This window comes from Onychostruthus taczanowskii, unplaced genomic scaffold (genome assembly GCF_017590055.1).
Source record: "Onychostruthus taczanowskii isolate IOZ18803 unplaced genomic scaffold, ASM1759005v1 scaffold21, whole genome shotgun sequence".
NCBI classification, from domain to species: Eukaryota; Metazoa; Chordata; class Aves; order Passeriformes; family Passeridae; genus Onychostruthus; species Onychostruthus taczanowskii.
The window spans coordinates 11,337,256-11,365,000 of NW_024499351.1; the positions used below are offsets into that span (position 1 = coordinate 11,337,256).

The 27,745-nt window shown below is 60.0% G+C and overlaps 2 protein-coding genes across 3 annotated transcripts in view; both read left to right on the forward strand.

Moving 5' to 3' along the window:
- The first annotated feature begins 4,499 nt into the window (after nt 1–4,499).
- LOC121335746 (spectrin beta chain, non-erythrocytic 2-like) lies at nt 4,500–24,034 on the forward strand. The gene is made up of 32 exons (XM_041404155.1): nt 4,500–5,182; nt 8,234–8,341; nt 9,731–9,886; nt 10,580–10,711; nt 10,836–11,027; nt 11,119–11,202; nt 11,319–11,437; nt 11,582–11,696; nt 11,957–12,043; nt 12,305–12,420; nt 12,599–12,743; nt 12,948–13,054; nt 13,171–13,252; nt 13,419–13,544; nt 13,620–13,751; nt 14,024–14,280; nt 14,398–14,521; nt 14,686–14,880; nt 15,181–15,336; nt 15,793–16,013; nt 16,328–16,505; nt 16,821–16,970; nt 17,197–17,595; nt 19,171–20,661; nt 21,053–21,133; nt 21,356–21,442; nt 21,561–21,652; nt 21,857–21,942; nt 22,506–22,572; nt 22,696–22,859; nt 23,140–23,274; nt 23,479–24,034. The coding sequence occupies exons 1-32, from the start codon at nt 4,754–4,756 to the stop codon at nt 23,712–23,714; spliced, it is 6,249 nt and encodes a 2,082-aa protein (XP_041260089.1). The 5' UTR covers nt 4,500–4,753; the 3' UTR covers nt 23,715–24,034.
- A 2,280-nt stretch (nt 24,035–26,314) lies between these two features.
- Nucleotides 26,315–27,745, forward strand: part of SLC29A1 (solute carrier family 29 member 1 (Augustine blood group)) — a 32,630-nt gene continuing 31,199 nt past the window's right edge. Inside the window, exons 1-2 of one of the 2 annotated variants that reach the window (XM_041404162.1) lie at nt 26,315–26,534; nt 27,248–27,379. The gene's annotated coding sequence lies outside the window, so the exon portion shown is untranslated. The remainder of the gene's footprint in view (nt 26,535–27,247; nt 27,380–27,745) is intronic. The other variant, XM_041404161.1, reaches the window with a different exon arrangement.

Genomic DNA, 27,745 nt, shown 5'->3' on the forward strand with positions numbered 1-27,745 from the left:
ATTCCCGTGGGCACAAGGGGCCTTTGTGTGAGCAGAGACGGCTGTGGGGGCCCAGCATCTCAAGCTGGGGCTGGGGACAGCCACAGCTGAGGGCTCGTGGGTGGGCAGCAGCTGACTCCGGCATGGCCCCACAGCTCCCAGCCAGGCACGGCGGTCTCCCCACTACTGCAAGGGACATCAAGGAAGAAAGCCCTCTCCTCATCCTCCTTGTCCCTCTAGCACCAGCAGCATCCTGCAGTCACTGCTGGTTCAGGAAGCAGCACCAACACCAGTACAGAGCCTCAGCACCTGTGCCAAGGGATGCTAAGGTCTCAGCCGCCCCACAAGGGGAGCAGCAGGGCTGGGACTTGGGCCAGGGGCCAGGAGCACCAGCCAGCAGCTGCTGGATCCGGCCTTTTTCAACAGCTGCCGTCCCAGCGCCAGCAGCAGGGAATGTGCATGGGCTGGGGCTTTCCAAGGCCTGGCCACAGTGCATTAAACAACCTATTTATAGCATTTGCATCCCTCCTCAGTAGGAATGGCCTGTGCTCCTCCTGCACGGGGCTGGGTGCTTGGGTGCCACCACTGTCCCCACCACCAGCACCCTCTGGGATCCCTGCCAGAAGGGTGAGGCTTCCTAAAACAAAATACTCTTGGCCTTCCTGACTCTCATCTTCCTCCCCTGCCACTTCTGAGAGCTCCCAGTGCTGCCCAGAGCAAGACTTGCAGCAAACCTCATCTACATCTGGTGGAGATGCCTTTCTTCCCATGATCCCTGCTGAACCCTTTGGAGATGTTATCATACAACAGTCTGTGCCAATGGTTGCTCTGTCCCCTGCCTCTGAGATGGCATGAGGGTCTTGCCCTCCCACGGAGCAGAGATGCTGTTCTGGGAGCAGGCTGAGTGCTGGCACGTCACTCCTAGGGTGGCCTGTGCCAGATTTGCCTGTTGTGTGATGGAGCACAGGACTGCTCAGAAGACATTCCCTCCACAGAAGGGCAGCAGCAACCAAGGGGAGTTGTAGCAGGAGGTAGCATGGCCATCTCCTGCCCAGATGCTGGCACAGCACACACCCATGACCCTCCAGCCGTGCCTCCCAACGGGTCCATCCTCTCGCAGAGGAGATGGAGGTGGCGGCTGGCTCCAGCCCCAGGATCTGCCCAGAGGATGCGTGGGCTGTGAGCTCACGCATGCTCAGCAGCAAGAAGGAAGGGGCTGGGCTTTGGACAACTGAATTCTCAGGGCTTTGGGATGGCAGGGAGGAGAAGACAAGAGGACAGCTCTGCACAGTCCTGCCACGACCCTGAGGATAGAGCCCTGTGTGGGCTGCTTCCAGCCCTGCTATCTCACCAGCACTGCTCCAACCACAGCCTTACCAGAAGCCCACATCATCCTCATGCTGCCCAGGGGAATCTCCTTCTCCTTGTTCACTGATGTCCAGATGTTAACTGATCATCTGTGAGAAATAATTACTATGGAGGGGTATGCAGTCCCTGGTTAGGCTCAGGAAGTGGATCTCAGCCCTTCCCATCCATTCGTAGGTGATACAATGAAGAAAACGGATGCCTGAAAGGAAGCGGTCTTGACACATACCCAGCAAAACATAACCCAACTATCTGGTGAGGAATTTTGAGTCCCCTGGTGGAGAGGGATGAAACATAGACAAGTAAAAAGTGTTGAGAGACAGAGCAGTGATTGCAGGACCAGAAGGTCCTTCATGGATCAGAGAAGTCACAGCAAGGCTCTATGTGCCTTGGCCTAGGAAACACACGGGCAGGACTCTGCTGCCCTAAATCCTTAGTTCCGAAGTAGATACTGGTGCTATTTTGTTTTCTTTCAAGGTTGCATTCTCTTCCCAGCTGTGGGCAATACTCAACAAAGGAGCAAGTTTGAATCCCTTCATCTCCCTGGGCTGTACTTTTGCCCAGTTGGACCCATACCTTCCAGATGGGGAAAGTAACTCAGCAAGATCTCTGAATTTTTGGCAAGAGACAAAAATCTACCTTTCTATGAGTCCCAAGAGCTTGACAATTAAGCCCTGCCCCACCTTCTTCTCAGTGCTGGGATGTTGCAAGCATCTGGCTCTCAAAGCAGGGTGAGAGCCTTCTGCACTCCCTCCCTGGCAAGGAACACGTTTCTGCAGAGGCCACACACTACAGCCCCTTTGTTCCAAAAGAATTTTCCATCCACTCCCTTGTGTATCTCGGCAACATTACACTCAGATACAACCTAACACTCAGAGGCAATGCTCCCAGGAATGTGCGGCAGCATCTCTGCACCTGATCAGCACCTCCCTTTCCCCATGGGACTGGAGGACAGGATTCCTCCAGTAGGGATGGCAAGAAGACTAGTTCCCTCAGCCCAGGCAGGGCTCTTCCTAGGAAAAGGCTCCCTAGGGACTAAGATGTCCACTCTCCTCCATTACTGTCATCACTAGCACTGACTGGGATGCTGCATTTTCATCCCAGCGGTCCCCAGCCTGCTCAGAGGTAGGATGCTGCAAGTGCCCTCTGCACAAGGAGAGGGTATTCCCAGTGGAGCTGTACTGCTTGGGAAATCGAGGCATTAAGTAAGGCTTATCCAGGATCGGCTGCAGCACAGTGAACCCAGGAGTCTCAAGAGCAGGCCAAGCACTGCACCCGCTGCCTCCCTGATCCAAGGGGAGATGCTCCCTCCTGGGGAATCACCAACCCTGACATAGCTGCAGCAAAGCTTTGGCTCCTGCTTCGTCGGAGCTCTTCCCGCTCCCCTAAGGCGGCCGGCACGGAGCTGGCGGCAGCGCGCAGCAGAGCCCTGAGCCCTGCACCGCGGCCTCTGACCACGGCACACCCGGAGCCCGGGAGCCTCCGGGAGGCCAGGCCCAAGGGGCTGACGTCAACCCCGGTCCTTGAAGCTCTGGGGCCATCGGGGAGCTGTTTCTGCTTTCAGCACATGGTGTCCCTGTGCTGAGACATGGCCAGCCTGCTTTCCTCATCCATGGCTGGCTCCCTGGGAAGAATCCGTGGGGCTGGGAAAGGTCACCCTGGCTGAACTAACCACCCTTGGATGGGACTTACTGGGCTGGGGACAGCTTACAGCAGGCAGGCAGGGAAATGGAACAGTAGCTTTTGGTCCCTTGTGTCTGTTCATTCTCCTAAATTCTTCTTGAGCGAGAGCCAAAACTAGGGCCTTGGCAGGGTTTTGGAAGGAAACAAGTGGAGGAAATGAAAACAGACATCCACCAGGAACAAAACAAAGGTTCGGCACAGGAGGAAAGGTTCGGCACAGGAGAGAAGTGGAAGGGCACAGACATGAACATGGACCTTCCTGCCCGCATGCTCAGTCTGGCTAGCTTGTGCTCCCCTGGCTGCTTGCCCCAAGCTAACTCAGCTTAGGAACACTGGAACTCAGCTGGAAAGTGCAGGACACTTGTTATTATCCTGCTCTTGAGCCACTCATGGAGCCAAACTAAAGCTCTTTTTCAGGGCAGTACCCAACTGCTCCTCAGTATATTATGCCTTGGGCCATCCCTTGCCTACTCTCCTTGCTGGCTCACCTGGTCTGCATTCCTGGCCTTTATACGAGCAGGGTGACAATTGCTGGCACTGGCAGGGAATGACAGGCAAGCATATTTAAGACTCAGCTGTCTGCTCAAGGGCTATGGCAAAGCCTTGCAGCGAAACAGAACCCCACCCTGCCAGCCCACATTTCTGTGGTGGGCAGATGTTGATCCTCCCTTGCCCCCCTTATCTCCCCTACACTGCCCCGACAAATGGGGCGTCGGCTGTGAAGCAGTATCACTTTCAGGGAGTGTGATCGGACCTGGGAGGAGGGGGCATTTAAATGAACAGCTGGGGTTTTTTTTTGTTGTCCCTTGCTCTGGAGCTGTTCCTGCCATTTGGGCCGGTGGCAGGTTCACACTGGGGAAGCTGAGCAGTCCAGGCTGCTCCGGGAGAAAAAGCTGGCTGGTGTCCCGGAGCAGCAAGGATCCCAAAGAGGGTAAGAGTGACTCGGGCAAGAGGCGGGAAGGAGCCCCTTCCAGTGTTTCTCCCTCGGGCCTGCCCCAAGCAGCCCCGCTCTCAAGGGGGTGCAGACCCCCAACTTCCCGCTCGGCTCAGACGTTCCAAAAGGCGAGGAGCTGCCGAACAGCCCCGCTGCTGCAGGTCAGCCGGGGGTGTGCCGCTGTGCCCGCAGGCTCGGGGGCAGCATGCCCGCCCCTCCGCTGGCCGCCCCGCTGCTGCGCGCCCTGCTCGCCCGCCTGCTGCCGCTGGCCCGCCGGCGCCTGCTGCCGCCGCTCCGCCGCCTGGGGCGCCGGCTGCGCTCCCGGGAGAGCCGCCAGGCCCTGCTCACCTGCCTGCTCTGCCTCCTCAACCTGCGCAAGAAGGCGGACGACTGAAGCCGGCCGGCCACGGGCAGGGACGGGACGGGACGGACCCGGCGGGGAGCGGCGGCTCCTCCCGCCCGCCCGGCCCGCCGCGGGAGGAGGGACCGGGCAGGGGAGGGGACGCGTCCCGGCGGGGGCGGAGGGCCCGCCCAGGCAGCCGAGGCCGGACGGCTGCCCGCGTCTCGCCGCTCCGGCCATGGTTGCTGGGCCGCCCCCCGCCCCGCTGCCCCCCGCCGCGGGGCCGCCCCGCCGCTGAGCGCCGCCGCCCGCCCCGGGGAAGGAGCCGGCGCTGCCCGGGCCATCTCCATCACCCGCTCTCCCGGGCGGTGGGGGCTCCACACTGCCGCTTCACCCCGCGGTGCCCGGGCCGGGACCCCCACTGCCCGCAGCGGGCAGCGGGGAGGGCGAGGATGTCGGGCAGCACGGCGAGGAAGGTGCAACCCTTCACCATCAGCACCAGGCTCTCGCTGCCCAAGTGTGCCGCGGACTTCCCCGGAGACGCCTGCCCCGGCATCGCCCTCGCCTCCGCGCTGGACAGCCACCGCGGCCTCCGTCGCAGCATCAACGAGCGCATCTCCCTGTACCTGGCCCACGCCCGGGCCGGCCCCGCAGCCCCCGCGGGGCAGCCCCGCAGCCCCAGCCCCGGTGAGGACGGGGGCCCCGACGAGGATCGGCTGAACCGCAGCTCCCTAGCCCGCTCCATTAAGAAGATCACGCTGTCCAACTGGTACGGGGATGCTGGCACGGGAGAGGCAGGGGCACCCGGGGACCCTGCCCGCGCCGGCGGCGAGAGGAACCACAACAACAACAACAGCAGGACAGGGAAAGCTCAGTTCAAGGTAAGCGATCCCGGTACCCTGTGCCCTGTTCTCGCTCTGTCTTCCCTGCAGTTCCCCATTCCTCGCTGCCAGTGGATGGATAGGTCCTGGGGAGGCTGCGCCCATCCCTGTTGCCTTATGCCCATGCCGTCCAGGTAGCAGTCGTTGCAGGGCTCCTGGGGTAGTTGTTTTTCCTCCCATGTGCCCCCCACGCACTTCTCTGTCCCATCAGGCTGGAGGGCAGGAAGTCTTCGCGGGTGAGCGGAGATGAGCTTTCCCCGGGGCTGAGATGAGCCAGAAAAGCCCTGCCCCAGAGCCTGGCTATGGAGGGCTCAGCTTTGGAGATGCCTGTGATGATGCAGTTGAGTGCGGGGAGCTGGGAACTTACTCTCGTTTACCAGAGGGGAAACGGAGGCTGGGAGAAGGGAAGTGACTCATGAACGGCCACACAGTCAGGCAAAGCTGGGACAAGGCTAGGATCAAGACCCAGGGCTCTCAGCACCCCACCCTCCAAGTCTGAGTGCTAGCTGTGCCAGAGCTCAGGAGACCCCCTATGTGGGTGGGATGGGGAGGAAGGCATCTCGGAGACCTCGCAGTGTCTGGCAAGAGCAGGCAGGAACTCCTTGGGATTTAACCCTGACCTGCAACAGCTGGATTCCCGGCAGGATGGTGCTAGGGAGAGCCACGCAGCCCACTGCCAAAGCCCTCATCTTCATTGCCAATAAAGGCCAGGCACAGCCTCGCAAGAGGTGCCGCTTCCTCCGGCACGCCGGAGTCTGCGCAGCCCGAAGGGCATCGGCCTGAGGGCTCCCCTCTTTCATATAAGGCAGGGACACGTGCAGGGCACAGTGGTGTGGGACTCTCGGGAGGCTGCCAGGATCGGCCCCTCCTCCCTGTCCAGCATGAGAATGTGGAGCTGAAAGTGCAGGCTGCAAGATGGAGCTTTGGGAGGAAAAGAGGGAGCTGGGGGCAGGGGAAAACATGTGGGAGGGCAGCTGGAGGAGAGGAGGGACACTGTCTCCCACACAGAGCACGGTAATGCTTTCCCAAGTGCACCCCACAGCCCTTGGATTTGCCCTTTCCTCTTGCCCCATAGGAATGAGGGGCTCCTCCAGGATGAGCACAGTGCTGCCTAGGAGGGTCTGGCCCCGGCTCGTCCTGTTCGTGGGAAGTCACTGGCACCTATTCTATGGGAATGCGGCAAGCATATGTGCCGTGTTAATTTTGCTTTTAGAGGGGGAAAGAAGTGTTGCAGAGGCGGCAGCTGAGGCTGCTGCGCTCATTTCACGTGTGGCTTTGCTCGTGTCGTGAAGCCTGGTGTCCTGCTAGGGAGCGTTTAGCACAGCACCTCATGGATGCTGAGGCAGGCTCAGCTCCTTCTCCCGGACTTCGGTTGCTGAGAGAGTTTGTTGTTTTGCCGGATCGAGGACCCAGCTCTAGCCAGAGGGACTGAGAAGGGGGGGTAGTCCCGGTGGAGCAGCTCTGCGGGAAGGATGAAGTCATCGTTGTGCTGGCAGCCCTGTTTTCCTGCGGCTGCCGGATCGTGAGACAGGGACTTTAAATAAAGCTCCCGTGTCACCTGCAGGCTTGTCTCCCACGGCTGAGCCCTGGGGGCCAGCCTGAGACATTACTGCATAGAGCTCTCTAGGGTCTTATGCCTCACAGGCAACTCACATTTAGCTCCCTATCACTCCCTAAATATGCATCCAAACCTCTCAGCCCCGTGGTCAGGCAAGGAGGTGCCTTCTCCTTCTGATACCATCCTGCTGAGTTCTCACTGTGCCTGCTGGGCTGTGATTCAGCCTTGTACCCTGACTGTTCTTCCTACTTGGGATGGGATGCTATGGCATGTGGCAGTGGGCTGTCCTCTGCAGCCATGGGCCAAGCTTCGCAGGCCCTTGGAAAGGTCCGGTGGTGCTGTTCTCCTAGAGGCTGTAGAGCTGTTGGACTGTTTGTAGGGCTCTGAGACTTTTTGGTGGCAGCAGCTCCATGCTGGGGGCTGCCATTCATGTCAGGACTCTTCTGCAGTGCTGGAGAGATGGTGGGAAGCCGTGTTCTGTGCAGGAAGGGAGTTCTGATTTGCCTAGGTTCGTTTCCCTTGGACAGTGTCCTCAGGAGTGGCCTGAGCAGCGGTAGGCTGGCTCTGGCTGATCCGGCACCCTGTTTGCAGCGATATCAAGGAGGGGTTGTCAGGGCAGCACACACTGTCCACCACCCTGTTTCTGTTGCCCTGTGCCTGCTTGGATGGCTATTACAGAGACAGCAAGATGGCCCCGGGAAGGGAATGGAAGGAGGTTCCTAAGTTAGCCTGTTATATCCAACAGTCCAAGAAAAGATCCATCTGTAGAGGATGAGGCTTCATGCCCTTGGGCATGATCCAAACAATCCTACGCACCTCTCCTCCTGGGGCTGTGCTGCATCAAGGATAAGGTAATGTGGAGTTCATCCTGGACATCCTCTCTGTGCCTGGCTGCAGTTCCTGGACTTCCTTCCTCCTGCCTCTCCTGCTTCCACCCTCACTGCTGTCCTTTGGAAGCCCTTCCCTGCAAGCCAGCTGCCCCCTTAACTCATCTCCCAGCTAGGCTGAGATCAGGGACCAGGAGCTGAAAGGATTCAAGTTCATGATGTTGGAGTTAATGTAATCCTATGCCCTAATGCCTTTGCCCTACTGTTCTGGAAGGGAGCAGGGGAGTCTCACTCTGAACATCCTTAGATGACCAGGGGCCAGTGGTGATCACTAAATGGGTTTCTGCTGGCTTTGGAGTCAATTCAAGGAGAGAAAAGGTTGTTGGGGATACTGGGAGCTAAACTGGAGAAGGCGGTGTGCAAAGCAGGCTTAGGAGCTCTTCCCACTTGCTAATCATGTGGTGGGAGCTGTGGATGTTGTTCAGAGAAGCCTGGCCTAGATGTGTAAGGAGGGATGGGCAGGAGCGCAGCCAAGCAGCGTCTGGGTTCTGCCAGCAGCCGCCTCTGGCCCAGGGCAGGGGGAGGTGGGTGAGTGCTCCTCTGTCCCCTTGGCTGCCAGCACAGTTAAGCACTACCAGGCTCACAGCTGTGCCTTCCTTCCTCTAGGTGTTCCTCAGGAAGGATGTGGATGCGGAGGACAAGCAGCAGGAGCCTGGGAGTGTTCAGGCCAGTGTTTTCTGCTCTCCAGTGGACAGATGTTCTCCCTTGTATGCGGTATGTCCCCTTGCCCTCAACAATTAGAGGGGCATGACATGCAGCTTGGAGCTGAGCAGTGAGGCTGGTTGCTGGTGGTGTGCCCAGGTGTGGATGGAGCCTTGCCTCTTCCAGTGAGTGTGAGAACAAGCTGGGCGTGATGGGGCAAGGAATCAGCCCACCAGGCAGTGCCCAGAGGTTTTATTGCTTCCAAGGGAGCCAGATTATGGGCTCCTCCAACCATGGCTGAGTCAAGAGACTAAAGGTCACAGAGTCACAGGAGGGCCTGAGAATCTGTGTTGCTATTAAAAAAAAAAAAAATACAGAGGATTTCTGTAGTTCTTGTGGTTAAGTAGAACAGCCATTGGAAAGTGAGTCCCGTGCTGTCAGCAGGGCAGCACATGCCAGAGTGCTTAGAGAGTCTGAAACAGTTGCCCAAACCCCACTGCTCCACAGGCTTCTAGAAAATTGTTCCCTAGTGGGCTTGGGGACAGCTAAGACCCTGTGGGGCAGCTCACACCCAGCCCTCTCAAGGAGAAAGGGCTGTCCCAGGGTAGCTCTAGTAGCAATTTCTGCCTGCTGAGAGGAGGCAGCAAGCCTTGCACCTTTGGGTTCCTCCTGAAAATTCTCCGTTTCCTGCTTGCCACCAGTTAGTTTGCAGTTAGATCCCCATCCCTGGGCAGAAGGGTGGGAAGTGTGTGCCCGGGTGATGGTGCTGTCCCCTGGGCAGTGTGCAGCTGGGCCCAGGACTGAGTTTGGAGAAGGGCCAGCACTTTCATTGGCTGACCTTTGCTGTCACCCCTGGCAGAGCTGGAACCCTGACAGAGGGTTTCGTCAGCATCGACTGTCCACGAGGCCAAATCCCAAGGAGATGCTGCGCTCTCTGTCCCCTCCAACCACTCACCAGGGATGGGGGTGTTGGGTGCCACCAAAGGAGTGGTGGGGCTTACCTGGAACCTGCCTCATGGCCCTCCATCCCATCTCCTGGCAGCATCCCCCTGCATGACACCAAACAAATGCTACAGACATGAATGCTCCTTGCAGGGATGCACTGTCTGAGGCTGGAGGGGCAGCAAGCACTGCCTCCATCTCCAGTGTGGGTGCTGGGACCAGTCCAGGTGCTGGGTGCCATCCCAACAGCCTGGAATGACCTAGGGAGTGACCCACTTGAGGGACAGCCCAGCACCCCCCTGCTGGGGTTGCAAAAGCCAGCAGTGTGGCCTTGGTAGAGGGAACTGGTACCTCGGTGTGGTGGAGGAGAACCCCAAATATGTCAGTGAAGGAGTGGAATTAAGAATAAGGCATGCTGACCTACTTCATTTGGGTTTCTGAAATGCTCCTGGGAGGTGACAGGGAGGGCTCCCTGGGGCAGCACACTGACACTCCCCACCCCATTTCTGCTCCCCGCAGCTGGCAGGATCCCCAGTGTCATCACCCCAGAAAGAGAGCCCTAAGGGCAAGGAGTCTGCTGCAGCACCAAGATGCAGTGGGCGAAGCGGCGTGGGAGCAGCCCCTCTCCTTGACCTGAGTCCTCTGATAGCCCAGTTCAACCGGGAGATGCTGCAGGTGAGGCCGGCTGGGGCCTTCTCCCAAGGGTCTGTGTAGGAAGTGGAATGGAGGGCCACCGGCAGCCTTTCATGTGAGCTGTGGGGTGGGGTGCGCAGCAGGGAGGGTTGAACTCCCAGCCCGAGCGAAGCCATGGTTGTGGCATGAGATCATGTTTGGCTGCCTCTCCCTGGCTGTCAGCCCCAGGGAGAGGGGGTCAGCCCACACCAGGGCCCTGCTTCCTCTCCGTGTGCGCATGCTCCTCCCGTGCCCCGTTCTCCTCCTCCTCCTCTCAGACCCTGTCCCTCCCCAGCAGCATGGGAACCGAGATGGTGGGACGGCTGCTTCCATGACATGGTGGGAAGAATGCATGGATGTTTGCACTGGGGAGCAGGGTGGGGGGGGGAGAGATGCTTTGTGCAGGGATGTTCGGTGCAGACTGGCCTGCTTGGGCAAGCCCAGCTTCTCCTGCTGGGCTGAGGCACACGCTGGAAACAAGTGAGGTGCTGCACACCTTCACACCCCCATTGCCACAGATGCTGTGCTGAGTGCCTGTGCTGGCCTGTTGATTCCCAGAGCAAATGGGTTGTCGGCTGAAAGGGTGCTCTCCAGTCCCTGTCACAGCTTTGGGAAGCTGTGGGCTCGGGTCCCCAAAGCCATGTCCTTGAGGCTCTGGTGGAGGCCCCCAGCCACGTGGCTTTTTGTATGTTGCAGGCAGAGAGCTGGGTACGAGGCAAGCTGCGGGACCTGAAGGACGGCTGTGACCTCCAGGATTGGGAGGAGGTGGCTCAGACCTTGCAGCGGGACATGAAGGATTTTGAGAACACACTGATAAAGCTCAATCAGGTGCGGCCAGGCAGGGCATGGCGTGGCATGGCTCCCGTTACTCGCAGCACCTGTGTCCGTGGGATCTCTGCAGCAGAGGGTCCCTGGGAACCCCTGATGCTGAGTGGGTCCCTTGGCCCCACAGATGGGTGAGCAGCTGATGTGGAGGGCAAGCCCCAGTGCAGAGGCTGTGCGGAGGCAGCTGCTGGCCCTGCAGGACCAGTGGCAGCTCCTGAAGCAGACGGCTGCCAGCCAGAGCAAAGCCCTGGGGGGGCTGCGGAGTCTGCAGGACTTTAACAGGAAAGCTGAGCGGCTGGAGGCATGGATCAGGCACAAGGTTTGGGGCATGGGAAGCATGGTCTGGGGAAGGGGACAGCCTGATTGTCCCCTGACCTTCTCACACCTTCTCACACCTTTGCCTGGCCCAGGAGGAGAAGCCCTCTCTGGCAGCTCTCCTGCAGCAAAGCCCGGATAAGATCCAGCTCACTCGCCGCATCCTTGACTTGAAGCAGGTGAGAGGCTGCTGGGGGGCTGCTGACCTGTCAGGGACCCCAAATACCTTGAGGATGGGACATGGCACAGGTCCCTGAGGAGGGATGCTCATGTCTTTCCTCTCTGCTCGGGCCAGGAGGAGCAGCAGTTCCAGAGTCTGCACAAGGAGCTGAACAGCCTGGCCCAGAAGCTGGAGAAACAAGGCAAAAATGAGAGCAGAAACGTCTCAGCCCGGCGCAAGCACCTCAACAAAGCGTGAGTGGAGGACTCGTGGGCTGAGCCGGGCACCAGGAGCTGACCAGCTGGGAAGCAAAACCCCCCAAACTTCCTGGCCTAGCTCTGCACAGCTCCCCAGACAGGCACAGGCTGCCATTCACCTTTCCCCTTCCACCTGCTCAGATGGCTGCGGCTGCAGGGGACCCTGAAGGAGCACCATGAGGCTCTGCAGCTGGCCCTGGAGGTGGCCTCCTTCCTCCAGCAAGCAGATATCCTGCTCGGGGTCATCCATGCAAAGGTATCTGCACTGGAGCCAGGTTCACCCTGGTATGTGGGGCTGTTGTGTGGCCTGAATGAAACTTGGTGGGCAGCACCTTGCTCTTGTCCCCTGCATGGAAACTCCTGTGGTCCCAGCACTCTCAGCCTGGGCTTTGGGAGAGAGCCAGGGGATGGAGAAAGGGAGACAGGTTGGCAAGTGCAGCTTTGGGTTTCTCTCTGCTGGAGCTGGGAGCAGGGTCCTGTCCTCCTCCCACTGCTGACCATGACCTCTTCTTACAGCAGAGCAGCATCTGCTGTACAGGGAAGCCAGGGGAGGGCGAGCCATGCCAGGATCGAGATGTCAGGGACATAGCCAGCCAAGTGATGGTGAGTGCAAGACTCTGCCTCGTCCTCTGAGCCCTGGGGAGCATCCTGACAGAGGGGAAATGTGCACCCCGCACTGTGTGGGTGGCTGAGGCTAGTGATGGGTGGGGGAGTCTCCCCAGGGCAGACAAGGACTGGGATAGGCACTCACTGCCTCTTCTGCCCCCAGAGGGCTGTTTGTCATCACACCCTGCCCATGACCATGGTGGTTCATCACTCATGAACCCTATCTCCATCACTTCCCAGCTGCTCTCTCTTCTCCAGATGCTGGATGTGACAGTGTCCCAGCTCCTAAACTTGCAGCCCAGCCTGGCAGCCCGAGTCACCTCAAAGCACCGAGATGTAAAGGAGAGCTGGGCACAGCTCCAGCAGGCACTGAGGTAGAGCACAGCTGGGCAGGAGCACCAGGGTCCCAACCCTGACCCCCCAGCACTGGAACCAGAGGCTTGGGAAGGACCTGGGTCAGCCCCCCAGCAGGCTGTCTCTGGGGTACCAGCTCCACTCAGGGTCTCTCTTTATCTTCTGCTCCCCTGGGCTTCCCTTGCCTTCCCTTCCCAGGACAGGGAAGGCTCCAGCACGGGCAGGCAGTTCCGCGGGGGGCGAAGCTGCAGCTCCAAATGTTGAGCCTCGAGGAGACGATAGCAGTCACAGGGCTGTGGGTAAGGAAGCAGCAGCCAAATGGACAAGAGGACTCGGCAGCATGGTGAGCACTGTCTTCCTCCAGGGTCTTCAGCTCCTCTGCTTTGAGAAGGCAAGGGAGCCTATGGGAAAGGGGTTCAGGTGTTGGGCAGAATCCAAGTGAACACTCCTGGATCTGGTCCCACCAGTTATGGGAGTTCCAGGCCAGGGGCAAAGCAGGTGTATGCTTTGTGCTGGCCAAGGAGGAATGGGAACCTTTGTGCTGCAGGTACCAAAAGATGTGCTGGAGAAGATGGCAGAGAATAGGAAAGGAGAGGAGAGCAACACTGGCTCCCCAGCAGTGAGACAGCCCCCTCATGGAGGGGACAACAAAAGGTACCAGCTTGTGGAGTGGCTGTGGGAGCAGGACAGAGTCAAAGAGGACAGGGATGGGGTTCCCCTGTGCAAGGGGGAACCTTGCAGTCCTGACTGTCCCTCTCCTGTCTCTGCTGGAGGAGGAGAGAGGCAGAGGCTGAGTGGGGGATGCGGCAGCTGGAGACCCAAGTGCAGGACGTCTGCCAGGTGGTGAGCGCGGTAATGTCTCCCCAAGAGTCCCCTTTGCTCCCTGCCCACCCAAGAGGAGACAGTGTTGGGGAAGGACTCACTTCCCTAACCTCCTCCTGCTGCTCGTGGGCATGCAGGCTTGTGCCCACATGCCTGATCTGGGCACTAACCCAGCACGTCTCCTGCTCCTCTGCAGACTCTGTCCCCCTGCAAGGAGAGTGTGGGTATGGGAGTCCCCCCATGTCCAGTGGCGAGCCTGGAGGCAGCACGGATGCATGAAGAGCCCCTGGCCCCTAGCTCCAGTGCCAGGGCTGTGCTCCTGGTGAGCCTGCTTGGATGTGAGGTGGGGGGAAGACACCAGGTGGGGCCCATCCTCACTGCCCTGCCTGCCTCCCAGGAGGGGCCAGCACAAGGGAAGCCTCCTGGGAGCCCTCAGGTGGAGGCCATGCTGCGGGAGCTGGGGGAGTTGTGGGAGGACCTGCAGAGGAGGCACCAGGAGAATGGCGTAGTGCTGCAAGAAATCGATAAGGTACGTGGAGTCAGGGCTAGGGTGGGCACAGGGCATGCTCCAATTGGAGCAGCTTGCTGGGGATCACCAAGTGAGGCTGGCACCTATGGGGCTGCAACACTGCACCTGGAGCTGCAACACTGGCACCGCCATCTCTGGCTGGCCTTGCAGATGGCACGCTTCTCCCACTGTGCTGCCTGTGCCCCAGGTACCCCCAGTGCGATGCCAGCATGGCTCCTGCCTCTTCTGGATGGCTCAGAGCCAGGCTGATGTCTTCCCTGCTCTCCCTGAAGGCACTGAGGCTGGTGGGGGAGCTGGACCAGGCTGAGCATTGGCTGCAAGACGTGGCTGGGTCACTCTTGGAACCAGCTGCCATGAGAAGCCCGGCAGAGCTGCGCCAGGACCTGGAAGAAATGAGCCGACTGGAGAAGCAGCTCCTGCTCTGTGGCCTCAAGCTGCAGGCACTGCGGGAAGAAGCAGCAGGCGAGTCACCCACTGAGCACGAGGGAGCAAGGAAGATGCAGAGGAAAGTGGAGATGGTGGAGGAGAAGTGAGTCCTGGAGGAAGGTGCCTCTTCTCTGGTCCCCAGGTTGGGTGGGGAGGAGGATGCTGTCCCTGAGGAGGTGCAGAAGCTGCCAGCACCTCTGATGAGCCCCTCTCTCCACAGGTTGGCACACGTGCAGGCAGCCCTGCGGCACCGGGCGGCAGATCTGCGGGACTCCCTGGTGCTGTCCGAGTTCCTGCAGGACCTGCAAGAGGAGGAGGCACGGAGCCAGCAGGGATCTGCAGCGGTGAGCAGTGTGGCCAGGCATCCCTTGGGATCACACAGCACCTGGGATTGGACCAAGGGTTGATCTGTGGTTGGCAAGGAGTCCCTGTTGGGTGCTCCCCTCCAGCCCAGCTGCCTGGGGTGTCACTCCCCATCTCTTACGTCTGGTGTTTCTGCTGGCTTCAGCCAGGGAGTGGGCGTTGTGGCTCGCAGGGGTCTTTTCCCCTGCTCTCAGCCCAGGCTGAGAAGTCTCCAAGCAGTGAGGACATGAGCCGCCCCTTGGGAGAGCTGCAGGAGGCCGTGGAGATGCTGAATGACGCGGCGAAGGAGCGGGAGCGGGTCATGGAGGTGGCAGCAGAGATGGAGAGACTGGAGCGTTTGGTAGGGAATGAGGCTGGGGGCCTGGGGATGCAACTGGGTGGTTCATCTGCAGCTGGACATGCCGGCTGACTGGGACAGGGCACGCACTTGAGCTGTCCTCAGTGGGACACAAGAGCATTGGGATTCATGGGGACCAGTCTGTGCGAGGTTGGCATCCTTGTCTCTCCCATGGCTGGCACCTGCCCTTTTCCAGCCGCATGGCAGGGTGTCCCCAGGCTGGGGTGGGCTGAGGCTGTGTGGCAGCACAGGGGCTTCCACCCCAGGGCTAATCTCCCTCTGTGTCCCCTCCTGCCTGACCAGGTGGCGAAGATATCCCCAAAGCTGGAAGCTCTTCAGCGCAGAGCCAAGGCGCTGTCTCAAGACATTGCCTTAGCAGAGAACATCTTCACCACGGTGAAGAGTGAGAAGGACCTGCAAGGGCTGCAGGGCTTGCTAAGCTGCCAGCAGGAGATGGAGGTGAGTCAGGGGAGCACTGCCAGGGAGGTGTCCCTGTTGGCTGGGGCTGTCCCAGTGAGGCACTGGCACCCCTCCAGGAGCCCAGGTGTTGTAAGCCTTGGCACACTGTGGTAGGGCGGGCTGGAATTTTCCAGTGGAGCTGAGACCTGCCTGCTCCCTCTGATAGCATGGGCCAGGCAAGGGGACAGAGCTTGCATCAGCTCCCATGTGCCAACACCCAGCCGCCAGCACCTCACTCCTTCCCTCTGGTGGGGAAGCGACTCATGCACACAGGACAGGGAAGCCAGGCAGTTCTGTGCTCTTCCTGTGTTCCCCAGTGAGGCTAGCTCTGCCCACTCTCTGCAGCCCATGTACCAGCATCCTCTTCTCTGTCCCTGCATCCCAGAATGCAGGGGAGTCCCCTCGGTTCAGAGGGGTTGGATGCATCTCGAACCTTTCCTGCCTTGTGATCTTTAGCATGCAGTGTCACAGACCCTGCAAGGGCAGCTGGAGGAGCTGGAGAGAGCAGCTGCCCGCTTGCAAGAGCTGTGCCCCGCTCGGCAGTGCCCCGTCAGCCGGGAGCTGCAGGAGACGCTGTGGGCCTGGGCAGGGCTGCGAGAGCTGCTGCGGGAGACCCGGCTCCGTGTGCAGCAGGCCAGCCAGCTCCGGCACTTCTTCAAGGATTATTTAGCCATGATGTAAGTGGCAGTGAGCTGTTGGGGTTGCTTCTGTGGTGGTTGAGGGGGAGCTGGTGAGAGCATGGCATTGGCAACTATGTGGGCAGTGCTGGAGCTGCAGCCAGGCGTGACCGTGGAAAGCCTGGAATGCAGGGTTGCACCACAGCTGTCTGTTGTGAGGCAGCCCTGCAGCATCTCGTCCTGCTCCAAAAGTCTTGCCACAACCCCAGTGAGCTGCTTCCAGCTATTCCTGAGCATGGGAATGGCTTCCCTGGGGCCTGCTGGGCTGGAGAAGGGTTGGGTCATTCCTCAGCCTGTCTTTCACGTGCTCACAGCTCCTGGACTGAGGACACACGGGCTCAGATCTTCTCTGAAAGCCCAAGCAGCTCCAGTATCCCGGAGACTCCATGTGAGGAACTGGAGAGGAGAATCGAAGAGAAACTCAAGGAGTTTGAGGCACTAGCAGCAGCAGGGCAGCAGCTGGTGTCTGAGGAGCACTACCTGAGTGCAACAGTAAGGACAGGGGAAATAGGGCTGGGGGGAAATTCTCAGCACTCCCTGAAGTCCTCTGTGGACAGACCATGAAAGAAAGAGCAAGGTGTGGGTGCAGAGCCCAGTAGGTGGGATGGGATTAGCTGTACATCCCTGGGGCTGCTCAGGGCAGGAAGAAGTTTCACCCAGTGGATCCTGAGATGTGAGTTGATGCGGCTGTGACTGTATTCCACTCGCAAAAACCTCCTAACTGCTCTGTTGTGAGATATCCTGGTAGGACCAGTGTCTCTCGGTCAGGAGTTCTTGCAGGCTGCCCACCATCTCTCCTCCCATCAGATAAAGGAGCGCTTGGAAGAGCTGCAGAGCATGCTGGGCTGGGTGCTGGTGCGCTGGCGAGCACAGAGGCATCAGCAGCAGGATCTGGGGAGCAGACAGGAGGACAGGAGGGGCCTGGAGAACCTGTCAAGCACATCCCCCACTGGTCAAGTGAGTACCCAGCCATGCTGAGACTGTCAGGGAGAATGACCAGCCTTGAGGCTGAGGGTAGCAGAGGAACTGGATGGTGTGGGTAATGCAGAAGGTGGGGAGGGATGCATGCCAATACCTCTGGGAGTCTCTGGGTTTCAGGCAGGGCAAAAGGAAGGCTATCCTGGGAAAATGCCTGGCTTCAGCAGCCCTTTCTTCATGTTCCCTCTCTGGCCTTGGTCCCCAGGAGCAGCATGCCTCACGTGTTCCACCCCACCTGGAAAGCATCCACAGTCCAGTGAAGTTCATGTCCTCCTCTGTCCTCGAGCCTTTGCAAGGATTAGAGCCAAAGCTTCCAGAGAAAACAGCCATCTCCCCACCCACATCACCGCTCTCAGATGCCCCATCAGGAGTGGAGCAGAGCTGGGGGGAGCCCAGCAGCAAAACACCCCATGATGCAGAATCCCCCAAGGAGGCTTCCCCCTGGGATCCTGCTGAGACCTCCACGCTGCTGCTGCCACCGCGGGGCCCCTGTGGTCTCGGGGGGACGGTCAACCTCATCCTCAGCATTGGCAAGAAGGGCGAGAAGAAGAAGGCACAGCTGCTGGCGAGCAGCGAGCGGCCAGGGGAGGAGGCACTGCCAACGGTACGGGGGGATGCTGGGCGGCTTTGGCAGAACCATGGGCCAGCGGCCACACAGCCAGGGCAGCTCTCTGGAGCTGAGCCCCATGCAGACTGGGAGGTTGCAAGGGCTTCGGGATGATCTCCAAGCTGAGATCCCTCTAGGGCATTTCTAAGTGAGCTGCTGGGTCTGTGTTGGTCTCAGGAGAGGGGCCTTTGGCCATGCTGATGCTGTGTGATGCCTTAGGGCTGAGGCCGGCTTGCGCCACCTACTTTGCCTGTGCTCTCCTGCTGCAGCTCCTTGCCCACTCTGTCCTCTCTGTGTGTCTCTTTCTCTCCCCTTGCTCAGCTCCCCGCCACTAAACACTCAGGCTGTAAAACCTTTTGGAAGCGTTGCCAGGGGCTTTTAGGAAACACTTGGGGTAGCTTAAAGCGAAAAAGAAAGCCACCTCGCCAGCTGGTGGAAGAGGTAACGTCCCGGGGAAGGCTGCATGTTGGGCAGAGTGGCTGCATGGTGTGAACCTGCCTGCCACCATCCCTCCTGGCCATGCCATGGTGCCCTGATGGCAGTGGTTCACTGGGAGAGGGAAAACCCTTCTGGTCCTGTGAGGTCCAGAGTGTGGGTGCTGGGACATGTGAGAAGGGGACTCAGGCAGGGCTTGCTGCAGTTTGGCTCCCCATTCCAGTAGTTTTGGTGGCCATGGGAGGTATGGCTAGCTAGTGGCCAGTGGGAGAGCCTCCCCGCTCCATTGCTGGAGGGCAGCAGCAGTTCGTTGTGTGGCCAGCTGAAGGGGACAAGGGTGGCTGGGGCTGTGTGAGGTGCACATTTTGCTGGGGTGGGGATCTCACTCCAGGTTGCTTGGCTTGTAACTCTGAGGCTGGGAGTTTGGAAATTTGTAGGGGCTCACATCTCTTTGTTGCTCCAGAGCCTGTGCAAAAAGGTCTGTGTGTGAGGAGCCCCAAGGGCAGCCAGGCTTAGTAGCCCAAGGGAGAGGACAGGAAGACAGAGAAGCTGGAGGGTGTTGAGGCAGGGGCAGGGGCTGCTGGGCTGCCAGGAGGGTTTTGGTAATGGGTGCCATCCAGCCTAATGGATACAGGGGCACACTGCTCCAGCTCCTGCAGACTCTTGCAGCTGTGGAAGCCCGGGAGAGGGTCTACAAAGAACGGGAGGGGAAGGGTCTGCACTCAGTCCCTGCCCTTGCATTCATTGCTTTACTGCATGGAGCATACAGGGCTGGCAGGCATGGACTACAGTGCCTGCTGTCTCAGTAGCCACCCAAAAGTGATGGCTTGGAGGTCAGCAGTGCCAGGGAAAAGCTGTATGGCAGTCAGCCCCAGCTGTACCACACCTGGGGGACTCCATCACGGGCAGATTCCCTTGTCTGCCTCTATCCCGCCTGCACCAGTGTGGGAGCAGCCCTCAGGGTTCTGAGGTGAAGCTCAGTCATTCCCAGCACCGCATGCCGCTGGTGAGCATCTTTGTCTGCCTGCCCTTGCAGCTCCCTGCTTTCCAGATGCAGCATGGAAAGGGGCAGTTGGCACAGGGTGGTGGAAGCTCCAGCGATGGGGATCACGTCTCTCTCCTTCTCTGTTTCCTCAGATGCAGGTGGAGGCCAGGAAAACCTGCACGGCGAAGCGGCCACCCGCTGTTGTCCGCCGCCCTGCGGCATGCAGCGCTGGGATGCCGGCTGTCTCCCACACCCTGCCCAAGGCCGGCGCTGGCTGTCTCTTCAACAGCCTGCAGCGGCGGGAGCAGGCCAGGGCAGAGCAGGCCCGGCTGCTGACTCTCCGGGGCATCATGGGCGACAGCTCCCTGCGGCCCACGCCTGAGGAATGCCACGGCCCCAGCAACACGTGGCCTCAGAAGTGTGGCTGGAGGAAGGGGGGGCCAGGGGCAGCTGCTGCTGGACCTCAGCTTGGGGAGCTGCTCCTCTATGTCAGGAACCCGCTGGTGCAGGACATCGATGCCGAGTGCGGGGCAGCCCCTCAGAACCCCTGCCTCCCTAACCCCAAAATCACATGCCCTCGCGTTTCCCTGGGCTCTGTGCTCAGTTTGGAGCTGCCACGGGATGCAGTGGTCCTGGGGTGCCACCGAGGGGCTGAGGCACGGCAGCAGGAGGCAGAGGGGCAGGAGCAGAGGCAGGATCAAGGGGTGAGGCCTTGGAAGCCCACAGGCACGCATGGAGTTGGATGGCAGGAACATAGGCACAGTCCCCAGGGGCCCAGCAAGAGGCTGGGGATGTCCCCCAAGAGTGAGCAGGAGGTGAGCTTCAACCCCAGCTGCAGCCAGCAAAGAGCACACCGTGCTGGGAAGGAGCACTGGACCCCGCAGCACCCCAGCAGCACCAGTAAAGACCTTCTGGACTTGAGGGCGAGCCGGCCATCCCGTGTCCATATGGGGGATGAGCTGGCCACCCACTTTGGCCAGGACGACAGCCCCACTGCCACTGGCAGGGCCAGGCATCACAGAGCTGCTTGGCTAGAGCTTGGATCATCCCCTGCCAGCATCCCAGGCAGGGCTGGAGCCATCCCCAGCCCTGCCTGCACACAGCAGCCAGCCAGCAGCAGCCAGCCCAGAGGGTCCCCAACTTCCCCTGCTGTCCCCACCCAGCTCTCTGTCTTTGAGTGGGCACTGGGGTCTCCACAGCCCCGGAGCCCTGCACTGGGCACTAAGGAAGTTTGCCACCCTGCCCACAGGCAGTTTGAGGAAGAGGAGGAGGAGCTGCAGGCCATCTGGGATGGGGCACACAAGCGACAGGCACAGAGCTCACCAGCAGGTAGCTGTGCCAGCCACAGGATGGGCAGCAGGGCAGGCAGCTTGCCCAGCCCCAGCGCCACTGCTGGCAGGCCCCTCATCCTCTCATCAGCCAACAATGTGCTAGTGGCCAAATTCACGCTTCCCACCACTGCCCAGCTGCTCCACAGCCCATCGGGAGAGAAGAGCCCTGGGGTGGTGCACAGTGGCAGTGGCAGTCCCAATGGGCTCAGGGTTTCCCCCCACGTGGAGGAGCTGGTGTCTGCAGCCCCCTTGGATGCCTCCAGTGCCTGGGATCAGCGGAGGCATCGGCAAGAGGAGAGAGAGAGCAGCAAGGTGAGATCCAAAGGCCAGGGACTCTCCTTCAGGATCAGGTAGTGGGCTGGGGAACAGCCAAGGCAGCAGCTGGGTTATCCACTCCAGCAAACATAACCTGTATTTGGGGACTCCCTGGCTCCAGTGGCCCCTTTTCTTCAGCTGGTGGGGATGGGCTAGGTGTGGTATTTGGAGTCCCTGCAGCATACACACCCCCCACCAACCCATAGCCTCAGCAAGGTGACACACAGCCCAGCCCCTGCCCAGGTGAGAAAGTTGTTCCTCATTGTCATCCCACTCCCACTTTGGCATTGCTGACCAGGGATGGGTCATATAGGCCTCATGCGCATGGAGGCTGAGCTGGCACCACCAGCCCCAGAGGAGTTTTTGCCCATCCTCTGTGCCCTTGCAGGTCCTGCCTGGTAAAATGGAGTTTCAGATGATGGAGGGGACGCTGGAAAGGAAGCACGTATTGCAGACAGGAGGGAGAAAGGTACAGACATGGCTGTGGGGCTCCTTTGGGACAGGGGTGCTGGAACATGTCAGGGGATGGAGAGAAGCCAGGGATGTTCCTGGAACTACCACAGCAATGCTGCTGGCCATTCTGGAAGGGCAGAGCCTCAGAGGGGCTGGGCCGCCTTTTGAGCAGCATGAGACCATCTGTCTTCTTCCAAAGCTGTTGGCATCACAGCTGTCCCCTGCTTGTGTCCCACAGGCCAGCTGCCGGGCCTGGGGCCTCTTTCACGCTGTGCTGATGAGGCAGACACTGTGCTTCTACCAGGACCGCAGGGACAGCCTCAAGGTGCGGTGGAGGAGATTGGGATGACGTGGGAGGGGGCTGGCGGCAGGGTCATGGCTCTGGGCTCCATGGCCCGGGAAGGCAGAGCCGTCCAATCCCCACTGTTGCCCTTGTGCTGCAGAGCTCTGTGGTGGCCCTTCCTCTGAACCTCTCGGGGGCAGTCTGCATCCCAGATGCCGAGTACACCAAGAAGACCAACTGCTTCAGGCTTCAGTGAGTCCCCAGTCCAGGGCTGTAACCACAGTCCTCCCAAGTGTGTCCCTGCTGGGGCAGACACATACCAACATCCCCAGCCAGGACCAGCTCAGTGCTTAGATGAGGATTTCTTTCCTTCTTTCTCACCTGCTTCTCTTCTTTTCTGGTCTGGTGGGGGCTGTCATGTCTACACCCTACAATGTTGTTCCTCTCTCCCTACAGGCTGCAGGATGGCTCTGAATACCTCCTGAGGGCCCCCACCCAGGCCCTCATGAATGAATGGGTCTCGAAGCTGCAGCAAAACTCAGGTGAGCAGCCCTTGCAGGCAGAGCAGGGGCCCAGCTCTGTGTGGTTACCATGTTTGTTCAGTCCCTGCTGAGCCCTTTGATACATAGGGGGTCAGAAGAGAAGCAGCAAACATTTTACTCTGATTTATGCATCCTCCTAGCCTGCCTTGGGAACAGCAGTTCTCTGCCAGGCAGGATTTGGAGGCTTTGTTTTCACACCACATACACAGCTATAAATCAGGAATAGCACAACTGACGTCACTGGTGCTTCAGCAGAAAAAACCCGTGTCAGGAAAATTATAATTGTGCCTTGGTCTTCCTCCATATCCGCTGGGCTTGGAAATGCCTTGCTTGCCCTTGAGGCAAGGAGAACTTTAATATTGAGGTCTTCCTATTGCTGTCCCCATACCTGAGAAGTTCAAGCCCTGCTATGAAATCCTAGGTTGGTTGTCAAGACCAAGAGCGGGTAGTACAGCAGGAGGTTGGAGGAGCCAGCCATGCAGCATGGACAGTCAGATCAGGGCCTGGCTCTGTGTGACAATCCTGTGCACTGCCAGCATCCAGAGGATGTTTGCTGCCCCCAGGTTTCCCCGAAGTGGATTACTTCCAGGCGGCAGCACGGCGTGTCGAGGGCACTGGTGGTACTGGCAGGTGAGTAGCCAGGAGCTGGCCAGCTGGGTCTTGTTATAACTCTATCCCACATTTCCCAGAGCATGCTGCTCCAGCAGGGCACTGGTGGGCCAGTCTGGCTCACTAAATCTCTGCTGCTTTCAGTTTCAGCAGGGTCTCCAGCCCTGGGACCTCCCACCTCCAGGGACATCATCAGGTCACCGCCACCAAGAGCCAGGAGATTGTGGTGTTACCTTGCACAAGCCCACTACTGCAGCGGCCTCTGGGCAGCCAGGATGGCCCAGTCGATGGGACTGTGACAGCAGCAGGTGACTTTCCTGTCTGGCTGGTTACCACTGTCCCCCAGCTTCTCTCCCCAGCTCAGAGAGGTACATGGGAGGCAGCTGAAGGAGGCTGAAGGCTGTCGGTCAGTCTTGAACTTGGCGATATCTGGGCTAGGAGTCCCAGAGCTTGGGACTTGGGGAAAGGAACATTTACTTCACTTCCTGGGATACTGAGATAGTCATACATTTCCCTCTTGTCCTTGGGGATGACACAGGGGTGTCCTATGATGGCCTTGCCTTGTGACATGTCTCCATTCTGCTTCAGAGAATGCTCAGGGGGCTGGGCACAAGGAGCAGCAGTGGTCATCCAGGGCATCCCCCGGGCTGTGGGACAACATCTGCCCAGAAGATGACTATGGGCTGGTGGCCAACAAGAGGAGGTCCTACTCCTTCACCTCAGGTACAGTCCTGATTTCTTTGCCAGGAGGTGGCACCACTGCCTCTGTCCCCTCAGACCGCCAAGGACAGATGCGATGCTGCTCCAGCACGCACCTGGTCCTACATACCTGTGCCCTTGGCTGCAGCCCCCAGTTGGAGAGGGCTCTAGAGGGCTGCCAGGACCTGCTGGCACACTGCCCCTTCCACTGACTGCTCCTTCTTGCAGCCACCTACCAGAAGATCACGCCGCTGGCCGTGCCCAAGGAGCCGGTGGAGGCCGGGAGCAGTTACTCTGTCACATTGTACATAGGGGAGCAGGTGTCGGCCGTGCCCCGGGCACGCTGCCACTCCTTCGTGGCCCAAACAGGGAGCCCGCGGGACACACGAGGGGAGAAGACCACCAGTCCCCCTCGCACCAAGAACAAATCTGTCTTCAAGAAGTTCTTTGGGAAAAAAGAGTGAGCCCCAGACAAAGGGAGAAAATGCCCTTACCTGCCTCTTATCCTCCTCTTGGGCCACTCTGGCATGGTCTCTACTCCCAGCACCACTTCATGGCTCACTGCCTCCCCAGGGGCAAGAGGCTGTGCCAAGTGGCTCTGCTTCAGCCAGCCCCGGGGCTGCCCTGTGCCCCAGCCACTGCAGCCCCCAGCCTCAGCCTGGCGCTGAGCACCCCTCCTGCCCAGTGCTCTCCCAGGGTGCTGCTGGCTGCCCAGGCATCCTAATGACACACAGCACAAGCACAGGGGGGTGGATGATGGTTTTTATTAAAAGATAAATAGACAGTGTGGGAGCTTTTTTGTCCAGCAGCATCCGTCGGCACAGGAGGAAAGGAGCTTTCTGCAAGGTGGTCCTTGCTAAGGAGTCAGGGGAGCTTCAGATGAGGAGGGCCCTGCAGTGAGGTTCAGTCCTGCTCGGGGGGGAAGCCTGAGCTGTTTGGTGCCTTTCACAAGGATGCTTTGTCCCGTGCTTCCTCTCTGCCTGCACTCAGCCCAGCTAATCCTGCAGGCAATCTGGGCCCCTTTTCCCTGCCCTGGGAACTTAGCAGGGAAGTCACTACCTACAGAGTAAATACTGTACATGCCTGCACAGCCCTGCCAAGCCTGCCCAGCCTTGCTCTCCCACAGGATGGCTGCCAGCCTAGGTCACAGCAGGTGAATGCTGCATGACACAGGTGGGGGCAGTAGTGTGTGGATAGAACCCCATTCCTACAGCCCAGATATTTTTGCAGTAACTTCGCCAGACCATGCCAGTTTCAACTGCCCTAATTGCCGCCTGTACTGAGAAGGGGAAAAAACAGCTGGTCCAACTTGCCCTGAGCCTGTGCCAGCCATAGAGGGAGAAGGGGAACAGCCCTAGAGGGAGAAGGGGAAGTTTCCAGGGATGTAGGTAGCAGGGCCTCTCCCTGTCAGGCTGTGAGGCTCAGCTGTGCACACCACTTGCCTCCTCAAACACATTGTGGGGCTTAAAATAGAAGTACTGGCTGCAGCCCAGCTCTGCAGTAAGGGCTAGGAGAGCAGAAACACTCCTGCCACCCCATCTCCCTCCTGCAGTGTTCCTGGGACTGGAGACAGGCAGTGAGGTGGAGGTGAGCACACCAGGGTCACCAGCAGATGGACTTTCTCCAAGTTCCCAGCAAGGGGTGGGGAATGCCCTGATGTGGGCGGGGGTGTGCTTTCTGAACTTCCCCTGTGTCTTTACCACCCCCCACTTGGCTCCATCACTCTTGGCTCTGACACCTGTTTTCCTCCAGCACCAAAGCTCAGCTGCCTGCACTTCCTTAATGGGAAAAGACAAGCAGGATGGTAAGGCTGGGAGGGGAGATGCCCTGGGCAGGGGCCAGGCTTGTCCAGACCAGTGAGGAGGTCAAGGCACAGCATTCTGGCTCTGGCTGCACATACCAGGAGAGCAGCTGGTGGGCTGGTGCCAGTTCATTCCTGAGCAGCTGCGGGGCCCAGCAGAGGGGCAGTGGGTGCAGGTTGCTTTACTAAGGACCCCCCTGCTGGCCCCTGGGGTCGATGCTGACCCATGGTGGGGCAGGAGCTCACCAAGGGTCCCACCAGGCCCAAGTCCAGCACAGAGTGACATGTGCCAGTCAAGAGATAACACCATCCCAGGGATGATGCTGGCACCTGCAGCACCATTTTCAGTACCCCCGTTGTACAGGCTTCATTGTGCCCCCGAGGCAGCTGCCCACCCACAACCTCCCCTCTCTCCTCCCCTGTGCTGGCACTTGGCCCCACGGCAACCGGCTGACGAATCCCGCCTGTAGTTCCTATGGCAGAAGCCAATTCCTCCCCCCCACTAATCTGCCCGTGCATGCAGCCTCCACCTGCTGAGCCAGCGGAAGCCGTGCTCAGCCAGCCCCAGCCAGCGCCAGGGCTCTAAAACCCACTCCGGCTGCAGAGCCTGTAAGGTGGTGAAGCCTTTGCACCCTGGTCCTGCTGCCGTGGGAAATCCCAACCCTGCTTGGCACCAGGCAGTGAGGAGTCTGCAGGCAGCATCATCTGGCACAGGAGAGCTGAGCTATCAAGGTAAGGGCAGGGTGCAGGCAGGGAGGTGACCAGAGGAAGCACTGTCCCTGCTGTGCCTTGTTGTGCCAAGGCACCAAGGAGAGGGTCCGGTTCCAGCCTCCTCCACTGAGCCAAGGTCTTGTCCCCCATTTCGGCAGCTCGGCAGTCCTGCTCAAGGTCACCCCGCAGCCGGGAGCCTGCGCTGAGCTCTGGGGCCGTCACACACTGAGGGACCCCAACCAGGGTCCGGAGCTTTCGAGTGCCAGAGCGGCAAGGAGGGTTCGGAGCCTGACCCCGGCGCAGGGGGAAGTGAAAGCGGGGAGCAGCAGTGGAGGGGCTGCCTGCCGCACCCTGCTCTCCTTGCCTAGGCAAAAGCACGCCTGTTCCCCCTCCCGGGGCAGCAGGGCCAGCCGTCTGTTCCAGGAAGAGGAGAGACACTGGCGAAAAGCCAGAGCACTGGACATTCCTGTGCCGGAGCTGCGGTAGCGGGGCGACCCCAGCAGCCTCCCTCCCGCTCTCAGGTGCGGCCGATGCACCTGGGGGGGTCGCCGGGTCAAAGCGGGGTGCGAGGGGTGGGGGCACCGGGCTGCAGTCCGGCGGCCGCGGAGCCGAGGGCAGTGCCAGCCCGCCCGCGCGGTGCCCTTGGCGCGGCGGGAAGCGCTAGGACCCGGCGTGCCGCGGCCGGCAGCGCTGGCACCGGGCGCTGCGGGACGGGACCGTGCCCTGCAGGCGGCGGCGCCGCGGGAAGGAGCCCCAGCCCCCGGGAAAACGTGTAAGCGACGCGGCGGTGCCCCTGCTGCCTCGGGTGGGGTGGGTGCTGGGGCGGAGCGGAGTCCCCGGCGGCAGCAGCAGCGGCGGCGGCGCTGGGGAAGCCCCGGCAGCCGTCCCGCTGCCGTGCGGAGCGGCCGGGGCTGCGGGGGCGGCCGCTGTCCGACCGGGGCTCCGAACCGGCGCGCTCGGCCCCACTCCTGCCTGGGCTGGGGGCTGCTGCCTTCCCTTCCCCTCCCTCTGCAGGACCGCCGCGCGGCCGGGGAGCCTGTCCCGGGAACGCAGTACCACGGGGCAAGAAACGCTGCCCCTTTCGCCATCCCCCGAAACAGCCAGCTGGGGACGGTGTTTGGTTACCCTGCCCGTGGGGATGTCACCCGACTTACCGGCCCCGTCAGTCACCTTTCTGTGTCAGTCCCAGCTTTCTCTGAGTGCTGGCTCCCTCCCTGCCCCGCCAGTCACATATTCCTGCACGGCCTCGGGGGTGCCTCACCTCATGGAACACCTCCGGGGAGCCCTCCCCGGTCTTGGGGTTCCTGGGGCTGTGCCACCGCTCACCTCCCTGCCAGAACAACTTCTACAACCCCATTCGCCTCTTGCAGGCCCTTTGTCCCAGTAGCTGGGCACTCTCCCATGACCCTTTCTATTTGTAGGCTGACCGCTGGGAGCTTGCCCTCCCCCCTTGCACCATTCCCCACGCAGGTCCTTTCTCCCCAGGCACCATTCCCTGGCTGCCCTCGGTGTGATCTGGCCCAGTGCAGAGGTCCTGGCTGCATTCTGAGTCCAAGGCATGGCCCAAGACTTGTTTGCAGGAGCCTGACCTCGTGTGAAGGCAGAAGAGAGGTGAAGGTACAGACAGAGCAGGGTTTGTAGCATGGCCTTTGACCCAAAGCAGTCCAAATCAGTGGTGCCTCACAAGGTCAGGGCACTGCTCTGCTGCACCAGTAAAGGTCTTAGTGCAAGAGGTTAGTAAACAGGGTCCCTGCTGTCGCTTTTTGTCCTTATCCCTTCAGTGCCCTGGTGCTGTCCCGGGAAGGGAGCAAGCAGGTGCTGCAGGGGCTAAAATGGATCAGAAAATGTGGGGAGTGAGGGAAGCTGGCACAGTTGGGTGGTAGGAGATAGTGAACTTTATCTGTCATGGTCCTCAGGCTTGTGCAGGGAAGGTGATGGAGGATGTGGTAGAGGAGCACCAGCTGTGCTGCCCTGTTTTCTGCA